Source organism: Antrostomus carolinensis, unplaced genomic scaffold (assembly GCF_000700745.2).
Source record: "Antrostomus carolinensis isolate BGI_N321 unplaced genomic scaffold, ASM70074v2 scaffold373, whole genome shotgun sequence".
NCBI lineage: Eukaryota > Metazoa > Chordata > Aves > Caprimulgiformes > Caprimulgidae > Antrostomus > Antrostomus carolinensis.
In genome coordinates, this window is record NW_010305600.1 from 30544 (window position 1) to 54702 (window position 24159).

The window sequence follows — 24159 nt, forward strand, 5'->3', positions numbered from 1 at the left end:
GATAGGACAAAACCAGTACAGACAGATGTGCTTCATGGCAGGCACTCACAGAATTGCAGTTTTGAGGGGATGAGCTTTCTACCCTTATCTACAGGTCAGATTAGGAAAATATTCTGGTTTAATTATAAAAACCAAATTGTTTACCAAAGATGAACACACTGTATCCTAAACCAGATCCCACCTGCATGCCTGTCTAGTGGCATTAGAGATGTAAGTACACCTGTGTGCTATGCAGAAGCAAAATCACTTCTGCTAGAGCAAGTGTTTTTTGTCATTTTGAACCTAGCATATGTTTCATTTACTGTGAAGTGTTAGCAAATCTGTAACTTGTAGAATATTTGTGGTTCTTTAGATTTCACTCTGCAAGCACGATGATCAGAGCTGAAAGCTGCTCTAGCTGGGCGCAGTTCTGCACTGCCTGCCCAGAAGACTGCAACGCCTGCACTGCTGAGCCTCGGTGTTTTGGTATGGCAGTGACAATGATATGGTTAAAAATGTGCATGGCTTTTCAAAAGAGTATGAGTTTTCACATCTCACTCTCCTTAAGTCTAACAAAACAAAATCATCCAGCCTGAATTTTTTCCTGCCAAAGCAGAATGAGGTGGGGCAGCACAATGACAACCAAGAAGGGGGTTTGTGTGATTTGACTGAAGAGTTAAACATTTAGCAATTTATTTTTTAACTTCCTGTCCTCAAAACCAGCTTATTTTATAAATGCTAAATTTAGTCTGTTCAGTTTCTGTCATCAAGGACAGCTTTTTTGGTATGGTTTCTTACAAATTGTTTGACCTTGGGAGATTGCTGCCAGAAAGGAAGAACACTTTCAAAGCTGACAACTGTTTGTTGGAGGTTTGTAAACTCTGTTGTGTGGGAGCAATAAAACTCCACACAGGCATAAAGACTCACTGAAGCTTAGTACCCTGTGAAGTTGATGAAGTGCAAAGCATCAGGATGAGTTGCTGAAAACAAAATGATCTTTCTTTACTTTTTCACTGGTTTTAATCTCAACTGTGTGGAAACTGAGCTCTTCGTGGCTTGGCCATGGATGAGAGACAATGCTGGTAGACAGAGAAGATTGCTATGAGTAGATGAAGAGAATGGAAAGAGGCTGCTGCAAAATTTACCCTGCAGTAAGTTATGAGGAGGTGGGGTTCAGGAGATGGAAAGGAAGATTAAGTAGAACTCTGGAGGAAAGGATGGCCATCCAGTAGGTAACATCTTGTTAGCCATAACTTCACCATGCTTCAATCAAGGTCGTGTGGCTGGCTGGTTGTTTTTCCATAGTGGTCAGGGAAACAAGCAGTAAGGAATGCTTTTTTACACAGCCAAAAAAAAGCTTTGTGAACAGGAAAATCACGTTGTTATGTTCCTGGCAGCATTTATTAATGGCAAGCTAATGAAACAGAGCACTGCAGAGAATACTGGTGTACAGCTTTAAAAGGCAGGCACAAAAAGTGTGAACCAAGAGCACTGACTAGTAGAGGTTTCAGCTTTATTAAAAAGCGTTTTCTAGCAGGGAGCAGTCCTAACCTGCTGTCGTGGTTTAATCTCAGCCAGCAACTAAGTGCGACACAGCTGCTCGCTCACTCCCCCCGCTGAGACTGGGGGGGGAGAATCGAAAGGATAAAAGTGAGAAAACTCGTGGGCTGAGATAAAGACAGTTTAACAGGGACAGCAAAAGCTGCACGTGCAAGCGAAGCAAAACGAGGAATTCATTCACTGCTTCCCATCACCAGGCAGGTGTTCAGCCATCTCCAGGAAAGCAGGGCTCCATCACACGTAACGGTTACTTGGGAAGACAAACACCATCACTCCGGACATCCCCTCCTTCCTTCTTCCCCACCTTTATGTGCCAAGCATCACAGTGTGTGATATGGGATATCCCTTTGGTCAGTTGGGGTCAGCTCTCCCAAATGTGTCTCCTTCCAGCTTCTTGTGCGCCCCCAGCCCACTCGCTGGGGGGGTGGTGTGAGGAGCAGAAAAGACCTTGACTCTGTGTAAGCCCTGCTCAGCAATAATGAAAACATCCCTGTATCATCAGCACTCTTTTCAGCACAAATCCAAAGCACAGCCCCATACCAGCTACTATGAAGAAAATTAACTCTATCCCAGCCAAAACCTGCACACCTGCCTTCCAGTTCTGTTTCAACCTGGATTTGAGTGGATGTGGAACAGCATAAGGATGTGACAGCAGAGTTGCAGAGAGAGGCATTGCTGAGTTTGTCTCTGGAGGAAGGGCTGAAGCTGTCCCTCTGCTTTGTACTGGTGGGCAGGAGCAGTGATCTGAGGGAAGCCATGCAGAGCTGTACCCCTTCATGTTGTATTTCTGTGGTTTGGGCTGGTGTCCAGGGCAGCCCACCTGGTTACACAAACCTCAGACTGAACCCTTTCTAACCCAGCAAATGCTCTGGAAGCCACTGAACCCTCAACAACAGAGTTTAGACCCCTAAAACCAAAATAAAGTTTGCAAAACCAACACAGACACTTTTGGGAGTCAGACAGGGAAAACCTGTTTCAACTGGCCAAACTAGCAATCAGCCAAGCCCACATCACCACAAGAAGCCCAGTTCTCTAGATGAGGATGGAAATGCAGGAATAGAGAGGAGAAAAAACACGCAACCATTTGTTTTTCATCCAGTTGACTTTATTGAGCTGACAGGATGGCTGAAGTTATACCTCTGAATATCCCAGACGTAGTATTGTGAACTTCTCAATTAGAAAAGATGTGGTTCCATTAAATAAAAGTAATGGTAACACTCATTGTCTAGGGAAATGAACAGTTAATTCTCAGTTAATAACATTCTGGGAAGATGCTAAGAAATAGTGTTCTGATAATTCAACCATCCCTTTTGGCTGCTCTTTGTCACTTAGATCCTAATTCTGGAATAGTCATCGTCGTTGGGGAAGGTTTGCATATACCATCCTTTTTCAGAAGGCAATGATAATTTAGTGTGCAAAGTTTTGGATCAAATACAGTTTGAATAGAGCTTTGGCAGCTTAGATAAAATTTGAGATCACGGAGAAGCATCTATACCGCTCGTAGGTCACTGTAAGGGAGCGTGAGTTGTCGTCTTTTTTCACCACCACCAGGACAAAATACAACACTTGTTTACAGTTTTAATCTTAAGCACGGGTTGTACAAACCTGTTTTGATAAGGATCCTGCTGTCTTTTGTGATGTCAACTGACATCAGTTACAGCCTGAATTTACCAAAGAAAGGGCATTCTTAGTCTTAAGAGTTTTGGCAGGGAAAGGAGGTCATTGAAGGACATACCAGTTTTCATCCTGTCTGGAGAAATTCATGAAGGGATTGTTAAGGTTTCGAGTTTAGTTTCGCTACTGAAGATGGAAATAATAGTATCAACTGTTTTACCATGGTACAATAGAGACTGCATGGCCCCTCCAGCAGCTCTGGACAGGAAGGGAGTACCTACTGAAAGGTAGGTGCAATATAAGGAATGGACAGTGCAGAAGTAAATGCAGAAGAGCTGTTAAGAGAGGAAGTTATTTGTATGATAGACTGCAGTTGCGTTATACTTTTTTCCTTTTTTTTTTTTTTTTAATTCCCAAAAGACTAGGTGTAATTACTATAGGAAAACAAAGGCCTTTTCTTAGTACAGTCTAGAAAAATCTGTAAATCATGACCTGTTCTTTGTCTCAAATATAAATAACTCTGTCCATGGAACAAGTACTTTGTGTGGCATCAGATACATAAGGGTTTGGGGTTTTTCCTTATTCTTCCTTTAAGAGACCTGGTCCTGCTTGCTGCAAAGACAGGTGGGACTTTGGGGCAGACTGCCCTCAGTTGGTTTGGTGATAGACTGCTTTTGGTGTCTGTGGGGAACCCTTGTATCCAGTCTCAGAAGTATCCCAGAAGTCAGAAGACTCCTGGGAGTGGTCTGACGTGCATACTCTGGGTACATCAAGTCCCTGGTGCCCTCAGAACACTTCAGGGTGTTCTGTAGAGCAGCGGAAGACAGCAGCAGCAGGTTAATCCATCCTTCAGCTCACAGAGCAACACGCTGTGCTGGTGAGGCAGGCGGCATTGGGTCAACCTGAAATCTGCCTCTGGCACCCAGGGGAAGCCTGGAAGTACATCAACATGTAGGATTTCCTCTGTGGCACATTTATCTGCCCTGTGGATGGAGCTGGCGATTTGTACTGCTTCTAGATGACCCTTGCCTGGCCATGTGCCCAAGAAGATCCCTCACCTCCCTTGTATGTGAGTTGATCTCATTTATCCCCCTTCTCTCAGACATTTAAGATAGAAGATGTTGCCTTTAGCTTTATGAAGATTTGAGTATAGCCTGTGCAGGGTGTCCCCCTCCGTCTTGCCACCAGTCTGTTTAGTTTGACAGAACCAGTCTGTTTTCCCATTTGGAGGGGGGTGGTGTTTTGGTAGTGGGGGAAGGGCCACCTTGTGAGAGTGAAAAGCTCCCCTGGCTCCAAGGCGGAGACCCCCAGCCCAGGCTGGGAAAATGAGAACTAGAGAAACACCTCTGTGAATCCGTATTTGTGAGGGGAAGGACTGTCCTGAAAAGAAGTAGGTGTGGTACCTGGAGGAGAGGCCATTGACCTGAAAAAAAGATGACCATCGGCCTAAGCAAAGATCAGAAAGACAGAGTGAGAGCTTCGTTGCCAGAGGAACCACACCCAGTTCTACCATATGGAGTAGGAAAAGACAAAAGTCCCCTGCAGCCCATTGAGGTTCAACGGCAGAGCAAGTACCCATGTGTAGGCCATGGAGGACTCCACGCTGGAGCAGAGAAGTTGAGCCTGAGGGCAAGTGTGACTGGAATTGGGACCCTGAGAGTCGTTCGCTGCCAGAGCGAGGGTGGACCCCCAGAGTGGGGGGTGAGTCTTCAGCCCGTGGATGTCCCCATGCTGGAGCCAGGAGCTGAGCCCAAAGAGGTCCATGACTCCATGGGAAACTTGCTTCCCAGTCCAGTTCCTGGCCTTTCATGCCGGTAAGAGCAGCAGAGGTGAACTGACTGCACCCCCATTCCCTGCCCCTGTGCCGCTGGGGGAGGAAGGTAGAGACATCGGGAGCAAAGTGATTTGAGCCCAGGAAGAAGAGAAGGGTGGGGAAAGGTATTGTAAGAGGTGGTTGTTATGTCTACTCAGATGATTTGCAACAAATTGAATTGATTTTTCTTCCCCAAGTTGAGTCTGTTTTGCCTGTGACCATGACTGGTGAGTGAGCCGTCCCTGTCCTTCATTCCTAATCCCCTGCCCCCTTTGTTGTGCCTCCCATCCCACCTCACCGGGTGGGGGGAGTGAGTGCAGGACCGCATGGTCCCACTGTGGGTCAAAACCATCACACCATTGCATATGTAAGACTTGTCATTTGACAAATGAACTCCTTGTGCCATGTATGTTTGTGGATTTGCCTTTGTCATGGCGCACAGGCGTGCCTGGTGCAGAATCCCATTCCTGACAGTAGCCTGGATGAGGTGTTTCGGAGGAGGTTACCAGGAATCAGCACTGGGCAGTTACAGGTGGTTTTGCCTTCTTGAGGAAGAGGTTTTTGTAACCTTGTGACTCGTAGCTGGTTATGCACTTTGAAAAGTGACCTGTTCTTCACTCTGTGTTCTTTTTTATTAGGAGAACTTCCCATTGCCTTTATAAAGGGATTTTTTTCTTTTGTAACCTGTATTATAGCAGGATAGCAGGGTCCAGGGACCGAATGAATTGGGGTCCCTTTGTTTTAAGTTGATTTGTGTGTGAATAGAGGAAGAGACTCACTGTTCCAGAGGTATTCTTGCTTTCAAATGAGGGAAAATGTCAGATCCAAGAACCAGTCTAAATCAGCTGAATAGGTGGGATCTGCTGGAACATCTCATCTTTCAGCATGCCAGGGATAATATCCACTTCATCTGTTACTACTACAGTTTTTAGTGTTAGTGTTTCTATTTTCCTTTTGCAATAGAACTCCTTTCTGTGATGAAATTTGGCTCTGACTCAAAACCAGGAGGGTTCTCCATGAAAATATTTAAGAGAGTTCATTATAAAAATCCCCAAATTAATTGACAGCTTGCTTGATTGTTAGCTTATTTAGAGTAGACAAACTAAAATATTTGTGGCTTAAATATTTCCGACTTAACATTTTTAGATACTTAGTAAATACTGTAATCTAGAGATCGCTCAGAATGCATTTAGAGCTGCTTAGGTACCATAAAAAGATTGCTTGTTAGATTTGTGTATGGAATAATTGCTTTGGGTCAAGTGAGGTTTGAAGTAGCTTGGCAAATGTTTTCTGTTGAGGTTGGTTTTCCATACTACAGCTCGTAATGGCGTGTGTGTGCCTGTAGAGAAACTCTGCTGCAGTGCAGGAGGTACTTAGCTGAGGAGCCGAGAGCTGTGCTTTGTCTTACTACCAGGTTATCGATGGGCATTTCCTTCCTTGCTCTGCCTATTGAAAATTACTTGAAAAAACATTTTTAAAGAGTAGTTATTAATGATGTACTGTCAAAAAGGAAAGATACATCAAATAAGCTTCTCCAGGGATCTGTCTTTGGCCTAGCATTATTCAAAAATTCTATTAACCTCTTTGATGATGGAAATAAGGAATAAAACTATAAAAATAGCAGGTGGCACCAGTCTAGAATAAATTTAGACCCAGCAGCTTTGAAAGAGTTGATCTAAAGCATAAAATTATTTTGCAAAGTCAGGAAAATTGTTCTTAATTAGTATGGAAAAACAACAAAAAAATTGTAACAATGGGGAAGACCAGCTACTGTGCTAATTCAGAATAACAAATCAGTGTAGCTGTTGCTGCCTGTAACAGGACAACCATACAAACATGGGGCTCTGTACTGACCTGTAAATTCATTACCAGGAACCATGCAGAATGCAAAAAATCAAACACTGAACTGGAAGACTGTCTTTAGCATTTTTGGTCTGAAAAGTGGTGTGGGCAAAACTACAAAGATTGCTGCAAAGAGCAAACGAGTGCTAAGGCTTGTTCTTTTAAAGATGTCTAACGACAGAAAGAAGAAGCAAGGTCTGCCTAGTCTAGAAGAAGGTAGACAAGCAGGAGGAAATTACAGTCTTCAAACATACAGAAAGTTGTTTGAAAAATGGTGGTGACCAGTTTTTCTTCATGTCTGTTGGAGATGACACAAGAGAGTAACTCTGTAGCTTAAAGTTAGATGTTGGGAAGAAATGTCTTGTGAACATAAATAGTGGCTACCTGGGGAGATATTAAAATTTTTGTCTCTTACAACTTGATGTAGTGTAGTGAAACATGGTGATTTTGTGCAGTTAATCCTGCCAGCTTCTACAAAATGGGAGTGGAACTTTTTTTAATGTTCTGTTCAAACTGAACACGTCTGTGCTTCCTAGTGTGATTTTTCCTTTAAAATTATGAACTGACATAAGAAAAGGAAACAAATCCTGTGGCTTTCATGACCAAGTTGTGTGATTGAGTGCGCAATTGGGTGTACAAGTTATTTTTAGCCACGTATGTAACTATGTCCCTTTGTTGTTCCTCAACAGTCTCCAAACGTCCACAACTATCCAGATATGGAAGCTGTACCCTTGTTACTAAACAACATGAAGGCAGACCCCATGGAGGATTCATTACCTACAGACCATTTCCAAACACAGACTGAACCAGTGGACTTGTCAATAAACAAAGCCAGGTCGTCCCCTACAGCAGCTTCATCTTCACCGGTTTCCATGACAGCATCAGCCTCCTCCCCTTCTTCTACTTCCACTTCCTCTAGTCGGCCAGCTTCATCACCCACAGTAATAACATCAGTATCCTCAGCGGCATCTGTACCGTCAGTATTAACTCCAGGTCCTCTTGTGGCCTCTGCATCTGGTGTTGGAGGCCAGCAGTTTTTGCACATTATCCATCCAGTACCACCTTCAAGCCCCATGAACTTGCAGTCCAACAAAATGAGTCACGTGCACCGTATCCCCGTGGTGGTACAGTCGGTACCTGTTGTCTATACAGCTGTGAGATCACCTGGGAATATGAACAACACTATAGTAGTACCACTGTTGGAGGATGGGAGAAGCCACGTCAAAGGTAAGGTGGAACCAGTTCTGTGCATCTGTGGTGTCTCTAAAGCCACTCTTGTATGAGGAGAATGTAACAATGTCGCAAAGCTGTTAGTTTCCAAACTTCCTGTGGCGTTGGCTGAAAAGACATATAACTTACACTGTCGGGGGGAACCTTTAAAAGTCTTATCCCAGATGCTCTTTAGAAGAAATAGACTTAATAAAAGATTGAGGCTACTAGTGATGTTAGATGCTCAGACAGCTCATGGCAAGTTTTGTCCTGGGAGGAATAGATCCTCCCCAGAAGCTGAAGAAATAGGACAGTGGAATAGCAATAATACATGAAATGTCATAGATTAACATGGAAAACTCACCAGCTGATAACAGTTTTGGCAAGGGAGTGTCTGAGAGATTGTTTCCGTGCAAAGAGAAAGCAATCCTTGGGCTATAGGAATGTGGGAAGACCAGGCTTTTGGACCAGAGAGTGGTAGCAGATGCAGAGAGGTAGGTTTTGTTAAGCTCAGGGAGTGGCTGTGTGATATTTTGAATAAGGTTTCTTCTTCCAGGTTAAACAGCAGAAGGGACAGAAACCACATGGAGTGTATATATTGGGAATGAGTTTTGCAGACCTGAGAGACACATGGAGGTGTCAAGGAAGAAGGCACATGCCAGAAGGACAGATATGCTCTTGGAGAGGTGTCCGAAGAACATAGAAAGGGGAGCTAGAGAGCAAGAAAAAATGAGAATGTAACAGTTCCTGAGGGAGCAAAAACTTGTAGTTACAAGATGGTGACATGGTAGGTGGAGTAAGAAAAGAGAAAACAGATGATACTTTGAAAAGCGTAGCTTTATAAAGAAGGCATTAGTGATAGAGGTGGGAAGGTGAGGGAGGGAATGAGACTCATTTCAAGGTTCATCACCTGTAAGTGAATAAAATATGTCTAACTCTCCCCTGAAATGAGGTATTGCTTGAGGCGGAAAGGGAGGGTACTGACAGATAACCTTCCTTTAGGGCTTATGGGACTACAGGGTATTTATACATCTTATAACATCTCTTGTGTACCTAATTGTATAATGAAAGGGTCTCTACAACTGGAAGACCTTTTTTCTTCAACTTCCATGTCTGTTTTCGATATATTGGTGACTGTATTATTGGGTATGACTACAGTGAGGTCAGTCTGATGTTTAGTAGCATCTTGTTGTCCGTAAATCTTTGGTTCTTCTCCCATTCCTTCAGTACCTGAGTGTGGACTGTGCCCTTTTGACAGGCTTGGACAGTAGGAAATGAGCTCACAGTTGATCTGGGTTTTGTTTTAAGCCTCAAAATGATGGTTTGAGAAGTTTTGTTACACTTCATACAATGACCTAATGTTAGGACCTTGTGCCATTATGCCAAGAAGTGAGGAATGAAAGCAGAACTTTTCACTATTTGGTCTGAGGAGGGGGGGGAAAAAAGGAAAATTTTGGTCTGTATTTTCATTTTGGAGCTTTTGAGCTGCACCTGACCTTAAGCTCATCCAGAATTTTTCCCGTTTGTTTTCTTTTCAAAGGTGCTAGTTGGCCAAGAGTCTCCTCTATGGGAAGCACCTCCTGATCTTGTAAAACTGGAACTTCACTAGGTCAACTGAATTCCAGTCTTTAACGTGCTGTAGGGATTTCAGCCCACGAGCTCTAGGCCTCACTGAGCTGCCCTGACAGTATCGCCTTTGTGCTGTTATTGGCGGAGATCATGAACCAGCCTTGCAGCACCTATTAATGTGCAGCTAAAGAAAAAGAAGGGATTAAGCCTTCTTTCAGTTTTTTTTTCCTCATCAGTTGTACCCATTTTACTATCACTAATTCTTTTGATATAAATGTTCAAGTTAATTTGAGTAAATCCCGTAGAAGAATAACAGGCAACAATCCACTCTAGGTAGTCATCTTTTGTCAGCTCTTGCTGGAGTGTGTTTTTCTTTCTTTAATATAAAACAATATAAATAATAATATGCAATAATACTGCATCAATTAACTGATTAAATAAGTTTCATATGTGCACAGACTAATTCTCTTCAGTGGTCAGCTTTCGTGCTGAAAACAAATGAATGTACACAGATGCCAAATGTACACATTGCTGTCAGATTGAATTGGTTGGTGATCCTCTACCAGCTGAAAGAGAAATGCAGATCTGGAATAATCTAAAGCCACAGCTTTCAACTTTTACATAAACATTGATTGTTTTCAGAAACAAAGTCAATCCACAGGTAGCATCAGCACCATTTGTCCCATACTCTCTGTGTTGTTGCTGCTTTGGGGCTAAATCCAAGCCCATGTCGATGATCCAGGGATGTGGTTTGGGAACACTTAGTTATATTTTGCATTAGCCTGTTTCCAAGTCCTTTTCACTCAGATGAGACTTAGGCACTTTCCTGAACAGAGATACTTTCAATGCTAAAATAGATGAAAATTACATTAGACTTCAGTTCAGACCTCTCCTGTCTTTCTAGATACAGGTACTTAGGGGAAAAATGCCAGAAACAGGATCTAGAGAAAGGTTTTTTTTCCTTGTTATTCCCAGATTTATTTTCCTTATGCTGAATTTTCCTCCTCTTTCCAGGTTTGACTATAACAGTTTAATTTTTAATTTTATTGCAAAACCTTCTCAGGCCACCTCTATCCCTCTAATCTTGACTCCAGGTGTTTTGCTTGGGTGGCTTTCTACTTCCCCTGATCCTTCCCAGGAACCTTAACAGTCCACGTCCCTCTCTCTCTCTGTCAAGCCTGTCCTCCTGACAGCTGCTTTGTAGGCAGTTCAAGCAAATACTTCATGTTCGGTTTGAATTCTCTCTTCCCTCCAGCACAGGAAACCACTATCTCCTCTCCTGTTTCCCCTCTTTTTTCTTTCTTTTTTTTTTTTTTTTCCCAATTTTTTCTGGCTCTTCCCATTTTTCTGATGGTACTTTTAGTGCCAGTTTCAGCAGCTCTGCTTCATCTCTCCCTCCTTGTCTGTTAGTATTTCTAACCCATACGGTCATCTTCTCCTCTGCCGCTGCACGTCCTTCTCTGTGGTGTCATTCGTCCTGACGTTCTCTGTTGCACCTTCCTTCAGGAGAGTCTCAGATCTCCTTTTCTGCCTCCCAGTGTGCTGCTCATTTCTACTCTGTCCTGCCTCCTCTCTCCTATTTTTTACTTGCACAGTTTTGTGTTAAATCAAACCCTTTCTGCAGCATTGAAAACCGTATGGGTTTGCAGAGAATTAACCCTTACAGATACGAGCTGCCAGCAGCATCCAGTTAGGTCTTGTGCCATGTGCTGCACCCCAAGGGGACAATGGGGTCTGGAGGTATCATACTAGAAAAGGACCCTCCTGATGCTTTTTGCAGGATAAAAACCTCTCAGTTCACCTAGTGTAAATCACAATCTGAATTGAAGCGGTTTTAGGCATTTATTAACAACATGTAATTAGAAGATAATCAGTGGATGATATGTTTGGTACCAGTAACGTAACACTAGCCATTTACAGAATCTTACTGAATTCCTACAAACTTCTGTCACTGTTCTGTGATCCCACAGCACTCACATACGTGCATGTGCACACACAGCTACACACAGACTCCTCTGCTGACCATGGAGATTCCCCTCCTGACATCCCCTGATGCATCTGCTGGGGAGGAGGCACCTCAGGGAGACCCCCAAAGTGGGGGTCTCTGTGTGCTGCCCCCGCACCGCCAGCCCAGCTGTGGAGGTTACCCCCCTACAACCTAATCCTCGTGATATTTCATATGTGCAAAGCGTAGTAATGTCTTAGGGCTGTTGGGGCACAGAGGGGATGGGAGCCAGACACAAGTCCCTGTGGGCACCGTGTGTCCGGGCTGCACCCTCTGCCACCCCCTACAACGTGGCAAAGAGACCGAGTTCACTTCCTTCAGTGGCCACCACTGTTGTCTTGTCATCCAGAGCCTTAAAAAAAAAGCACTCAGAGATCTTTTTCTGTGTGGAGTAGGTGGTGACCACTAGTCACTGTTATGCATTAAAGTATTCCAGAGCATTAAAATCCCATGAAAAATTATTTCCTTGCCTTTTTTCCTCCCTGCTCAGCAGTGGTGAGGATTGCTAAAAGGTGTAATTAGAGGCACAGCAGGTAGCAGCACCTATAGATAAGGTTGCCTGATAGTTTCCCTTAAAACCCTGTCTTCAGTTGCTCAAAGTCTGTCTGTATGTTAACCATTTAAACTAACATTTTCCATGCTGCATGTCTGCCTCAGGCTATTTTTTTTTTCTTTCTTTTTGAGGAAAGTTTCAAAAAAAATTTTTTTCACTCTTCCTGTGACAGAGTATAGAGAAAAAAATGTATCATTTTCCATGTTGAAAAATTTATTTCAGCTTTTTTTTGGTGAAAAACTCTAGAACCTCTGTGTTTTCATGCCATGAACCTCAAGTTTGGTTTGGACTATTGTCCTTTGTATTTTCCTTCATAAGCACTTGTGGAAACCAAGCCAAGTTTGGAGATCTGAAAAAAATATGAGTCCCCTTAAAGGGTAAAGCAAAAAAAATTGGGGCTGGGCAAATTCAAGGAGGAGGATGGAAGAGGCTGAGCAGTGAGGAGAGGAGCAAGGTGGAAGGGAGGTGAGGAGAAAAGGAGAGGTGGTGAGGTGGCTGCGGATGTGTGAACATGTTCAGTAGGAAAAGTGGGAAAGGGTTGTAAACAGGAAGGAGGAAGAAGCAAAAGGAGGGTAGAGAAGAAATCTGGTCAGGGTGAAGGGGAACCAGGAGATGCTCAGACAGACAGGAGTGAAAGGGACCTCCATGGCAGCAACAAGTTTCCCTGCAAACTCTGGTCCCCTTAACCTGAGTTTTTCCACTGCTTTGCATTCAGAAGATATCCCTGAATACTGCTGGCAAATCATGTCCCTCTAGCAGCAGGTTTTGCTAAGGACAGTATCCTTAAAAATCTTTTCCTGTAGTTTAGAAGAGTTACTCCATTAGTTGAAGAGCCTTTTAGAAGCTCCCTCCTCATTATGGTGTACCAAGGACCTGTGCAACTTTGGTGTTTCTGGTTTTTGAGTTCTCACTTTTACAGGCTTTTTAAGTTTTCAGAAGATACAACCAGTTGCAAAATCCAGCGTTCAGAACATTATAAATTTAAATTTGCCAGTTTCATCCGCTTCCTGTGCACGTAAACATCCATAATGCCATTGGGGGGACTATTTTTGTGTTACTGTGTCTGTGTACAGACCTAGCAGAAATACACAGATTGTGCCTTTTCACAGTTTACACATGCTGCATTCCTCACTGTGCATTCATTAGTGACTACCTTTTGCTACAGATTTTTCTGCAAATTAATACCACTAGATTATATTATCCACCGTCCTTGTTGCTTTTTGGTTGGTTTTTTTTAAATTACAACCTGTTATTTCTGCCTACTGTAAAGTTTATTCCACTAAAGTAAACCTAATTTGTAGTACAAGTTAGAAATTTAGAGAACTGTTCCATATGTTTAAAGGTCAGACTGTATGGTCTGTTTGTATAAATTCTGCTGTGGAAGAGACTCTTAATTAAAGCCACTAGTGTTGCCTTTTTTATTTCATGTGAAGCAATTATCCTTTGTACATTTCAGTAGATGGTTGGTTTGGATTTGAATTCCATTGAGGTGGAGAATTTCTGCTTCAGCTGTAATTTTTTTACTGTTGCACACAAAAATCTTTGGCAACTGTACGTATTCCAACCTGTCCATCTCCACCCTCCTGCCCCCCAAAATGTTCAAACCCTCTCCCCCTGTTTGCTTGGTTCATCTAGAAGAAATGTTAGTGATTCTTGGAAAGGAGAATCAGGTTGGCAGTGGCTAGTGAGGAAGAGAAGCTGGCAGAGGAGAGGAGAGGCTTGCATTCAGGGTGGGACCTGTGTTACTGGAGATGGTGCATATAGTTAAGAACTAGAGTAAACAGCCATTCTTGCCAGAATGGAGAGTTGAAACCCTGATTACAAGACATGCTGTGGTATTTGAAACGGAGAAGGAGATTTCTTCAAGACAAAGTAGCCTGGGTTGACTATGGGGAGTCCCATAAACAGTCTTCTACTCAAATCTCCAGAAAAGTCATATTTCTGGTGACTCATTAGTGGCATGCTTAGGTTTCTCCACTATATAAAAACACATGCTCTTCTAAGATTCATCAGCAGGGGATTTAACATCATTATGTTTTTAACTAGGAGTAGGTTTGGAGAAGGGAATGACATAGATGTGTATTCCAACTTCATTTGTGAAGCCCAGCTTAAGGAGGATGAGGAAGTCCATTTTGACATATCCTGAGTCCCTGAACCTTTTGGAAGCTCTAAAGTCCTTCTCTTCCATGTGAAGAATGCCTCTGGTCCTTGTCACCAGGGCTGAGCTTTGATCTGGTTGCTTTTATCCCACAAATTTGGATCCAGCGAAAGCATGTGCGTAAAACTTCTCATGTATTTTATCCCTGCCTTGGGTTTTATTGTGCCTCGGAAACTTTCTGGTGTCTAAAATATCTCTAAACTGTTGCCTTGTGTAAATTGCAATCTGCTACCATTTTGTATTGGCTTTGCAATATTTTATTTAATATTAAATATACTCTGTCCTTATTGTTTTCCCTGTTTACTTTTGGTGATAGAGTGCTTGTATATTGGATGCTAGTGAGATATAAATCTCTGTAGTCTCAGTGCTTTGGTTTTTGTGTAGATGAGGTCTCATAGCATTCAAATATCTTAGAAAGAGAAAAGTCCTTTGCTTGAAAAAATAGTGTTGTATGTTTATGTGCACAACCCAATGCCAGAGATACTTAAATATGTGCATATATTACATGCGTGCAATCACTCTCACCTTTGTATTTCTCCACACAACTATTCTTTTACAGGCTTATGGCAAAGTATTTGACTAGTGAAATGATTTTAAATATTACCTTTGATTGGATCATAGCAATTAATATTCTTTGGTAGATTAGTTACACTGTATGTTAAGTGCCAATTCCCATTCTCTGTGAACAACTGTGCTGGGTGCAGTTAACTGCTCTAGCCATATAGTCCCATAAAATCTCAGTAAAATCCCAAAACTGTGGAGTATGGGTAATCTTGCTATAAATTGTAATAAAAATTACCCCGTAGACTCTATATTCTGACCATTAAGTTCATGGATACGGCTGCTTTGTACATAAAGTTTTATGAAATAAATCGACCAATTCTGCTGCCCCTACCAGACACCAGGCTGTTTTGATTGAAAATCTGATAGGTGCACTCAGAGCGTTTTCCAGCGCATAAAGCACTTACAGTGAACTTTAAATAGGAAGAAAAATGCCATATATATGTGCTTCATACAGTATGGACCAGCTTAGGAAGGGAAAAATCATGAACACCATTGTTCTCACAATGAGCATGTTTGTTAGGTCCATAAAGCCAGGATTTGGTTTCCTGGAGTACGTTAAGTAAACCCAAGTATAACACTTAATATCTGGGAGCTTCGTTGCAAATAGCTTGTGTACAGCTTCATCGGGAAGTGTTGCATCCGCTGTTCAAAATGCTCAGTGGTGTCTGTGATGTTCTTCTTTGGCATTCTCCTGCTGGGGGACTCGATGTTAGGCTTCTGTTCTCTGGAAACCTGCTGAGAAGGGGAATGTTTGCTCGTGTCCACTCATGGTCTGGAGACAGACATCAAGCTACAGCATGAAGCTGGGGTTGCACAGTTGTAAAACCTATTTTCCAAGAGTAACTGAGAAGGATGGAGAAGACTCAGTCCCTCTACTTGGTGTTTTGTCCACCCAGATGTGGTTTTTTTGTCAGAGGTATTTGAAACAGCAGCAGTTTTAGAAAGAGCAAAAGAAGTCGCTGTTGGCCGGGAGTTGCCTTCTTGCAAGTACTGAACTGTGTCATATGCCAAATGTAGAGATCAAAGTTACGGTTTAGACACTACAATATTCATAACTGCTGGCAGATTATTGATTTTAATTTTACTGTGTCCCTCTGTGAATTACTTCTCTTCCAGATTTGCCCATTAGAGCCCTGAGGCCCAAGATTATTTTCTTCAGCGTCGCTGCTGAGGACCAAGACACCTCTGTGCCATTGAGCAAATGGTGGCAGGCAGGGAGACAGTGGGAGCAAACGAGGCCGTGCAGTGCTGTTGCAGTTGTCCCATCTTCAGGCTTTTACTGAGGTCCCCCAGACACTTTTGCTCCTTTCCCAGAAAAGCAAGGCATGGCACAGTCATAGAATCATAGAATGGTTTGGGTTGGAAGGGACCTTAAAGATCATTGAGTTCCAACCCCCTGCCATCAGCAGGGACACCTTCCACTAGACCAGGTTGCTCAAAGCCTCATCCAGCCTGGCCTTGAACACTTCCAGGGAGGGGGCATCCACAGCTTCTCTGGGCAGAGCAAAGTCACATGGCAGAGACTCCTCTCCGCCCCTTCCCAGGAAGGGAGGAGCCCTGCAGTGGCCACCTCTGCCAGAGCCAGTCCCTCAGCACCCGGCGCAAGAAGGGAGGGGAGCTCACAGTGCCCAGTTCCCCGTGCAGTCCATGGAGGCAGGTGGGCTCGGCACCCCTGAAGGCAGCCATCTGCCTCTGCTGGCTGTAGGGGAGGGCTGGAGTGGTTGTGTTTGCCATGCAGGTGCCTGGAGACAGGAGGTGAGAAGCTCTTCCCTCTCCTCCCAGTGTCACCCAGCTCCTGATGTCCAGGGCTCTGTGAGGGAGTGAGGGGCTGATGGGAATGTACTGTTAGGTTCCACTGGGTTGTAGAGTCATTGTGAATGGCAGATCATTATTGTTAGATTCAAGCTATGTCTTTCACAGTGTTTCTGGTGCTGGCGGCTTGTAGCATATTGTGCTTAAAGCATGAGTGCCATGTAATTCAGGTGAGGCTCAGGGGAGACCTTATCGCTCTCTACAACTACCTGAACGGAGGGTGCAGAGAGGTGGGGGTCAGTCTGTTCAACCAAGTAACAAGTGATAGGACAAGAGGAAATGGCCTCAAGTTGCGCCAAGAGCAGTTTAGATTAGATACTAGGAAGAATTTCTTTTCTGAAAGGGTTCTCAGGCATTGGAATGGGTTGCCCAGGGCAGTGGTGGAGTTCCCATCCCTGGAGGAATTTAAGAGTTGTATAGACACAGTGCTTAGGGACATGGTTTAGTGGGGACTTGTCAGTGTGAGGTTAATGATTGGACTCGATGATCTTAAAGGTCTTTTCAGATCGAGGCAATTCTGTGTGATTCTGTAATTTTCTTAACCATATTTTCCAATACCGTCCTCCTGGGAGTTTGGCAGCAAGTGTCACTTTGTTACTTCAGTCCTTCCAGCTGTGCAGACACACGGACACACATGTGTAACAGCAGTACTAATGAGATTCTTTTAAGTGTAAATTTTGGGGTGTTGGGTAGTATTTGGTTTCCCATTCCTAACGGGGGTTAGCGCAAAGCGACCGTTGCTTACAGCTAGAGATAATCTTTAGCTGCTGTATGCCAGCATGCACTGGAAGCCACTGGAGAGGAGTTTCTGAGAAAGACGTTTGGCAGCAGCTTGGGCCTGGCAAGTCTCGTGGGCGGATGTCAGGGCCACTTGGAAATCCCGTCATGAGCAGTCATTTCGATTAGTGGGTTGAATATTAGGTATCCTTCAGAGAAAGCAGGGTGGGGAGTTTAATACATGAAACCAAAGCAAACAGACTGAATTTGGAAATAATTTTGAAAAGCAGAAATAGATTTTTAATTATTTTAACAGAGCAACTAAGAGTGATTCAGTGTTTATTATGATGTGATGTATCAGCAGGCCTACATGTATGTATGTTTACAAAGTTATTGGCAGAGAAGTTAATTTAATGCAGAAAACTGAGGTTTTAAGATAAAGTGAGCCAGAGGCTTCGATATTTCAGGATGCTGAAATTTTCTCTCCCTGCTTTCACACCAGCAAGCATCATCTCATAATGAGTCATTTCAGCATTAGTTAATACTACGTGGCTTAGCTATAAAGAGAGGCAAAACTCCTGATGGTTACTTAGTTTTCTCCTGCTCTTAAATATTTCATTCATCTTTAACCCCAGGGGCTCGTATTTGCCTTTAAATCAAAGCGTGTAGATGTGAAATTACTTCTAGTGGGTCTTCGTGAGCCTACTGATGGGGAATGAGTTTTCATCCCTTTCGCTCACGGAAAATTTGACTGGAGAAAATAAATCAGAGTGTGGTAACTGAAAACTGCCAGCAGTGATAGCAGTATGTTAGCATATGGCCCTTTTCACACCGAGAAGGGCTCAGTTTCAGGCCACCAACAGGCATCCAGCTGCAGGATCTCTGATGCTGCCTGGCCTTGCCCCACCAGGTCAGAGCACTGGAGCTGCATTATCCCTAAATAATTGCTGGAAAGAAGCAAAGCAATTAGGACATATTTGGGTGGAGCCAGACAGGAGATAGCATTTATGCAACAGCCTGGTAACACCAGAACGTGTGTGAGAAGTGATAGGAGGTGTGCTGGGCTGTCATCAGCCTGGAGAGATTTAAATCCTCAGTCCTCGCTTCCCAAGCGGTGCCCCGATGTGAACAGGAGCCCCAGTTTAGAGAGTGGAGGAGGAGGAAAATACCCTGATGGTGTGGACCCGTGCTCAGGTTATTCCCTTGGGAAGGTGGAGGCTGTGTCCTTTGTCTGCCCTTAGCAGCCATCAGGCTGAGTCCTTCCTGGAGGTTTTGCTTCCATCGCATGGCTAATCCTCTACCATGTCAAAGCCGACGCAGCCAGAAAGCACAAATTCAATCAGTGTCATTAGAATGTTGCTGTGCAAGTTTAAATCTGTTCCATCATTGTAGAAGGGACAATTTTGTCCTGAGAAACAGGATCAGATATTGTCTGGCTCCCACAGTCAGCATAAATTTTAAAGCCAAAAACTGTTTAGTTCGATAGAAATAGAAGCAAGTTTGTATCTGATCCAGATGAGATTTTTTTTCCTACTGGCAACTGAGAGTTGGCAGATACAATATTAATGATGGTAGACCAAGTTCTGGAGTATTTACAGGCTGGTAGGTGCCTTATGTGAGACCCATTTGCACATCTTACCTTAAAACAAGTGCAGAGAGTGAATTTGCTCATACTGCCCACAGGGAAACTCCTTTTTGGTACAGTTTGGCAAAGGGCCATTGAGAAGTGGTTGCATATATGTACATGCATCAAGAACAATGCTCTGTACTTTCTTTAGCAAAAAGGATCATTGTTTCGTGAGGCTAACAAGGATGGAAAGCAACGTGGCTGCTCGTGACCTTCAGCGCTTGCAGAGGTTCTTAAATAACTCCCCTGGCTCGCCGTTCTTTTGAGCAGCTCGCTTCTGTAGCTCCTGTGCACTCCTTCAACGACACCTTTGTCCCACGAAAGCAGTCTCTGACTCATTTATTTTTGCTTGCCTCGCCTTTGCCTCATTCACACTTAAAAAAACCACCAGGTAGCTCTGTTGGACAATTCTTGCCTTTCCAGAGGAGCAGCAAGGGCAAGAAAACCAGCTCGTTTTTAAGGCTTGAGCTTTATTAATGAAATGTGCCTGCTTGTGATAGGGAGGACTTGATTCAGTGACCCAGCTGGGTCACTTCTGGACCAGTGGTCCTGAGTTCAAGGAAAAGCTTGGTCATTAGAGCAAGGTACAGCACAGAGGGAGGTTAAAATGCACTGGCAAGTTTTGTGGGCTCTCCTCCACCTTGCTTGCCAATTGCATTCCATTACTCAACTTGTCCTCCACTTTTTTAATCTCATTTGCTAAATTATCTCCTGCCTGCATCTCTTCATTCTTTCCAGTTTGATGTTCGTTAGGCCAATAATTACTCTTAATTCAATGTTTATGAACTGCTGCTGGTATTTATAAAACCTTGGTGCCAGCATTTCGACATTTGTTCTTAGATGTCCAAGAGAAAGTCAAAGCTGTTGACATAAGTAGGAGTTATGAACTCTGAATGTATAAAAATCCTGTACTGCAGTTTGCACACTGTGGTGAGTGGTGAGGAGGAGATATCTGTTAGGCTTTCAGCCAGTTGGTTATTCACATGGCTCATTTTGGGGGAGGAGAAGAGCTTTGAAGGTTGTTTTTCCCTTTAGCAGCTGCAGGCAGGCTGATGAGAAAACGGGGCAGTTTAGACCAGCTGGCAGCAGGGAAGCTCAGCCTCCTGGTTAGTCACCTCGCCTCCCCAGCGCCTTGGCCACCCGAGTCTGCAAGCTGAGAAGAGCTCACAAATGGAGGAGGGGACTAAAAAGGGTGTATATGTGGGCCCGCATTAAACAATAAGGAAATAACCCCTAGATCATTCTCTAATTTAATTATCATCTTTAGTTAGGTTCACTGCAAAAATATAACAAAAAATGTCCTTGAATTGCCCGCCTTTGAATTTGCCCACTGGTATGTTTCCATTCCTCACCTTTTGTTCTCACCATGCACAGCACCTCCTGGTGTGCTCATACATTGCTGTCTGGTGGGGCAAACCGAGCCCCGTGGGCCAAATTATCCCCTGGTGCAAAAGCACAACCCATTTGGCAACTTCATGGTTTTGTTAGGACTATACAGAGCAGCACTTACCTGCTGAGCAGAAACAAAAAGAAGGTAGTGTTTTAATGTAAGTGAGAGTTTTCATCCTAGCACATTCCTCTGATAATCTAAAAACAACACCAAATATCAAAGGAGTACCAATAATATCTTAAGAGCTGGCAATTTGCAATAGTAATGAAACGGTGTGACTTACAAGGAGCAAAAGTACGTAAGATTTTTCATATACATCTATACTGTCTCTTTCTATGTAGGTGTATTCACGTTTAAGTGATCAAAATTCGTGTATAATAGCTGTATTATAGACTAAATTATGTAACAACTTACTTTACTTCAAGTTAGGCTTAGTTTTAGCATTAAGAAAGTTTCTGAGCTAGCCACTTAAAACTTTTGCTGTAGCCCTAAATCGGATTAAGCCACCGTTAATACAGAGTATCACATACATAGTTTTTTGCTACAATTTTAACTTTATTTACAAACATTAGCTTTCACAAAAAACATCATGTATAGGAGCATTTAAATACTGGGCAGATACAAACATATAACTTGTAATGAGATTCACTTTAAGAAAAACTGGAGAAGTAATGAAATAAGTAATAATAATCTCATACTTAAGTTTGCTTTTAAGAAGGAGCGTTAGGGAACAAGATATCCTCAGAAATAGCACGTCTTTCCAAGTACTTTTCTGGGGCTATATCAGCTGACTAAACGGTTCAGTTGCTCTTAAATCAAGTATTAGGTTATCCCTAATACTCAGGTACTCACTGAATACCATCATGTCATGATTTTAAGAAGCACAGTCAGAATGGTGCTTATTCTACCTAAAACAGTTAAATGTTTTGAACCATTTCTAAGTTGTCTTATATTTGTCTTATATAGGTCATTGGTTCATTGTCAACAGTCTTTGCTATGATAAGCAAAAGGTGTTTTCTTTATCACACATCAAGAAGTAATAAGCAGTCCAAATGTAGGCAGTATTACTTAGGCACCTAAGCTGTGCTAGTAGAAAGGTAAATGCACTGTGCTTCCAGAAGGGGTTGTTGCATCAGCATACAGAACATATTTTAATAGTATTTTCCTTATTAAGTTCTTTTACATACAAAAAAAATGCAGCTGAAGGATAGTTATAATGACTGACTCCTCTTTTACTCAGAGGTGGTTCACAACTAAGACATAAGATTTAATACCAACTTTCCCTGGAGTCGTCACTCATTTGGGGAGGGCTTTCTTTTCAAGAGCTCAGCTATCCATCAGTACTACTTTTATGGCTGCACAGCTCCTGGACTATCTACAGCCCTTCCATTCTCCAGTATAACTCAGTCCCTTTTCTAGAGTCAGTGGACACAGTAACATAAGAAAGATGCCAAATTTAACTGTGACTTTTGGAGCAGCCGTCTAGCTGTAAGGCCCACGGAGCTGTTCATGATCTCTAAAGGGAGCCTGTGCTACCTGTTGTCCAGGGCCATGGTTAGCCAGAGCTGAGTAGGAATGACAGCTACCTTTCTTGAAAAGCAGGTTGCAAGGCCCTGGAAGTGTCCTTTCTCTGACACTGCAGTACAGGAGGGCACAAGCTAACAAACTCCACAGTTAGCTTTTTAAATAAATAATCTTGTGTTCCCCTGTTTCACCTGGCCAAACAAAACCAACACGTATTTAAACAAATCTCTTTGCCTGTCTTCCCCTTCCCGTTCCTCCCTTGAAGGTGTCTCTTCAGTTTCGCTCTCTACTCCAGCTGCTTTCAGTGTCTCTCAGCACTTACTAATCTTAGGTGGTATTTAATGGGTGAGGAAGAATGTCTCTTTCTTTACATCACCTCTGAAGTTTGTGTTTGGGTTTGTTCCCTGACACAAGCAACCCCCAGTTCCTCTCAGGACTGTCTCAGGTCACACTTGCGCCCCATAGTCCCCCTCATACCTGTCTCTTGGTTTCCTCTACCTGCCCATATGCAGGTTGAGCTTACTTCCCTTTGGAGGGCAGCAGCCAGGATAAGAGGGAAGGCAGGTACCCCACCTTTCTCCTCTCCTCTCCCTCTCCTCTTCCCCTCCCTCCCTTCCCCCCCTTCCCCCCATCTCTTTTTGGCACAAATTGTAGCTCTGGTGGGTTGATCTTGGCTGGCTGCCGGATGCCCACCCAGCTACTCTCACACTCTCCTTAATGGGACAGGGCGACTAATAAGGTGCAAGAGCCCATGGGTTGAGATAAAGACATGGAGATCACTCATCAGTTTCTGTCATGGGCAAAACAGACTTGACTTGGGGAAAATTAATTTAATATACTGACAATTAAAAGTGGATTAGGATGGTAAGAACCAAGCCCCCACTCAATTTTTCCTTGCCTCAGATTTACTCCTTCATTCAGGCGGATGAGGAACGGAAGCTGTGGTCAGCCCGTAACAGCTCCTCTCTGCTGTTCCTTCCTTCTTCTGCTGTTCCCCTGCTGCACCATGGTCTCTTCAGGTGAAGGGGAAGCTCTGGTCCACCATGGAGCAGGTCTTCCTCTCTTCCTTCCCCTCTCACTGTGATGTCTGCAGGGCTTTTTTTTCCACACTTTCTTCCTCGCTCTGCCTGTGTGTTTTACCCTTTCTTAAATACGTTTTCCCAGGGTCACCACCTGAGGGGTGTGTGAGGGGCTCAGCCGTGCCCTGCAGGGGGTCGGCTGGAACCGGCTGTGTTCAGCGTGGGGCAGCCCTGGCCTCTTCTCACAGAGGCTGCCCCTGCAGCCCGTGCATTGCCATACAGTATGGATGCCATAAGCTGTGGATGGACAAAAGAATCCTGCAATTCCTGACCTTCAGCTGTTCGTAATGTGACTTTTCAAAAAAAATCTGCCCAAGCCCATCAGTCACCAGAAAGTTAGTTGCCTGTGTGAAGTTAGATGCAGTAGTTTTGACACATGTAATGTGGAGGGAAGGCTCCTTAAGAGGTTGACACTGGTGTTGAATTGAGTCAGAAATGAGCCCAACTGAAGGTTTATTGACACCTAACTTTTAGTTAACTGGAGTGACATGGGTCCCAGCCTGCTATCTTGTGATAGACAGTCAAATCAAAGATTATTCCTGAAATTTTGCTGTAAAATTTACTCTCAAGTGTGCTGTGTTGTGCAAAGCGGACATAGCCCTTTCTCTTTGCGTTCTGAAGACATCCAGAATTAGTAACTCGAGGGTAATCTGAGTTTTTTGCCTAGTATTATATGTGCAGTTTTATTTCAGGTCCGCTGAATGTGTTGGTGTAGCCAGTGTGGTTCGCATGCCTGCATGCCACTGGAAGTGCTTGCCCCTCGGTGTAGCACCGCTGGGTGCCTTTGTGAATCCGTCCCCTGGTTTGGGAAGCTCAGCACAAGTGGTGCCATCCGGCCCGAGCGAGCGGATGTGTTGTGTGCCCTGTTCAGGGAGGAGATTAATTTCAGCACGCTCATATTAATCCATTGTATGTCTTCTTTCCAGCACAAATGGACCCCCGAGGCCTATCTCCCAGACAAATTAAAAGTGACAGTGATGATGACGACCTGCCAAATGTGACCTTAGATAGCGTTAATGAAACTGGATCTACAGCGCTCTCCATAGCCAGAGCAGTACAAGAGTAAGTATCACATTCCCAGAGCGAGATGAGCGTTACCGAGGTGCTCCCGGGCCGATGGAGGCACCGGCCCTCGGCGGGGGCG

At 43.7% G+C, this 24159-nt stretch overlaps 1 protein-coding gene across 1 annotated transcript; it reads left to right on the plus strand.

The window, feature by feature from the left end:
- Nucleotides 1-208: 208 nt before the first annotated feature.
- Nucleotides 209-24081, plus strand: KLF12 (KLF transcription factor 12). Its single transcript, XM_010164814.2, is given in 4 exon segments — nt 209-222; nt 3249-3318; nt 7498-8035; nt 23942-24081. Coding segments are annotated over 4 exon segments (762 nt in total).
- Nucleotides 24082-24159: the final 78 nt, after the last annotated feature.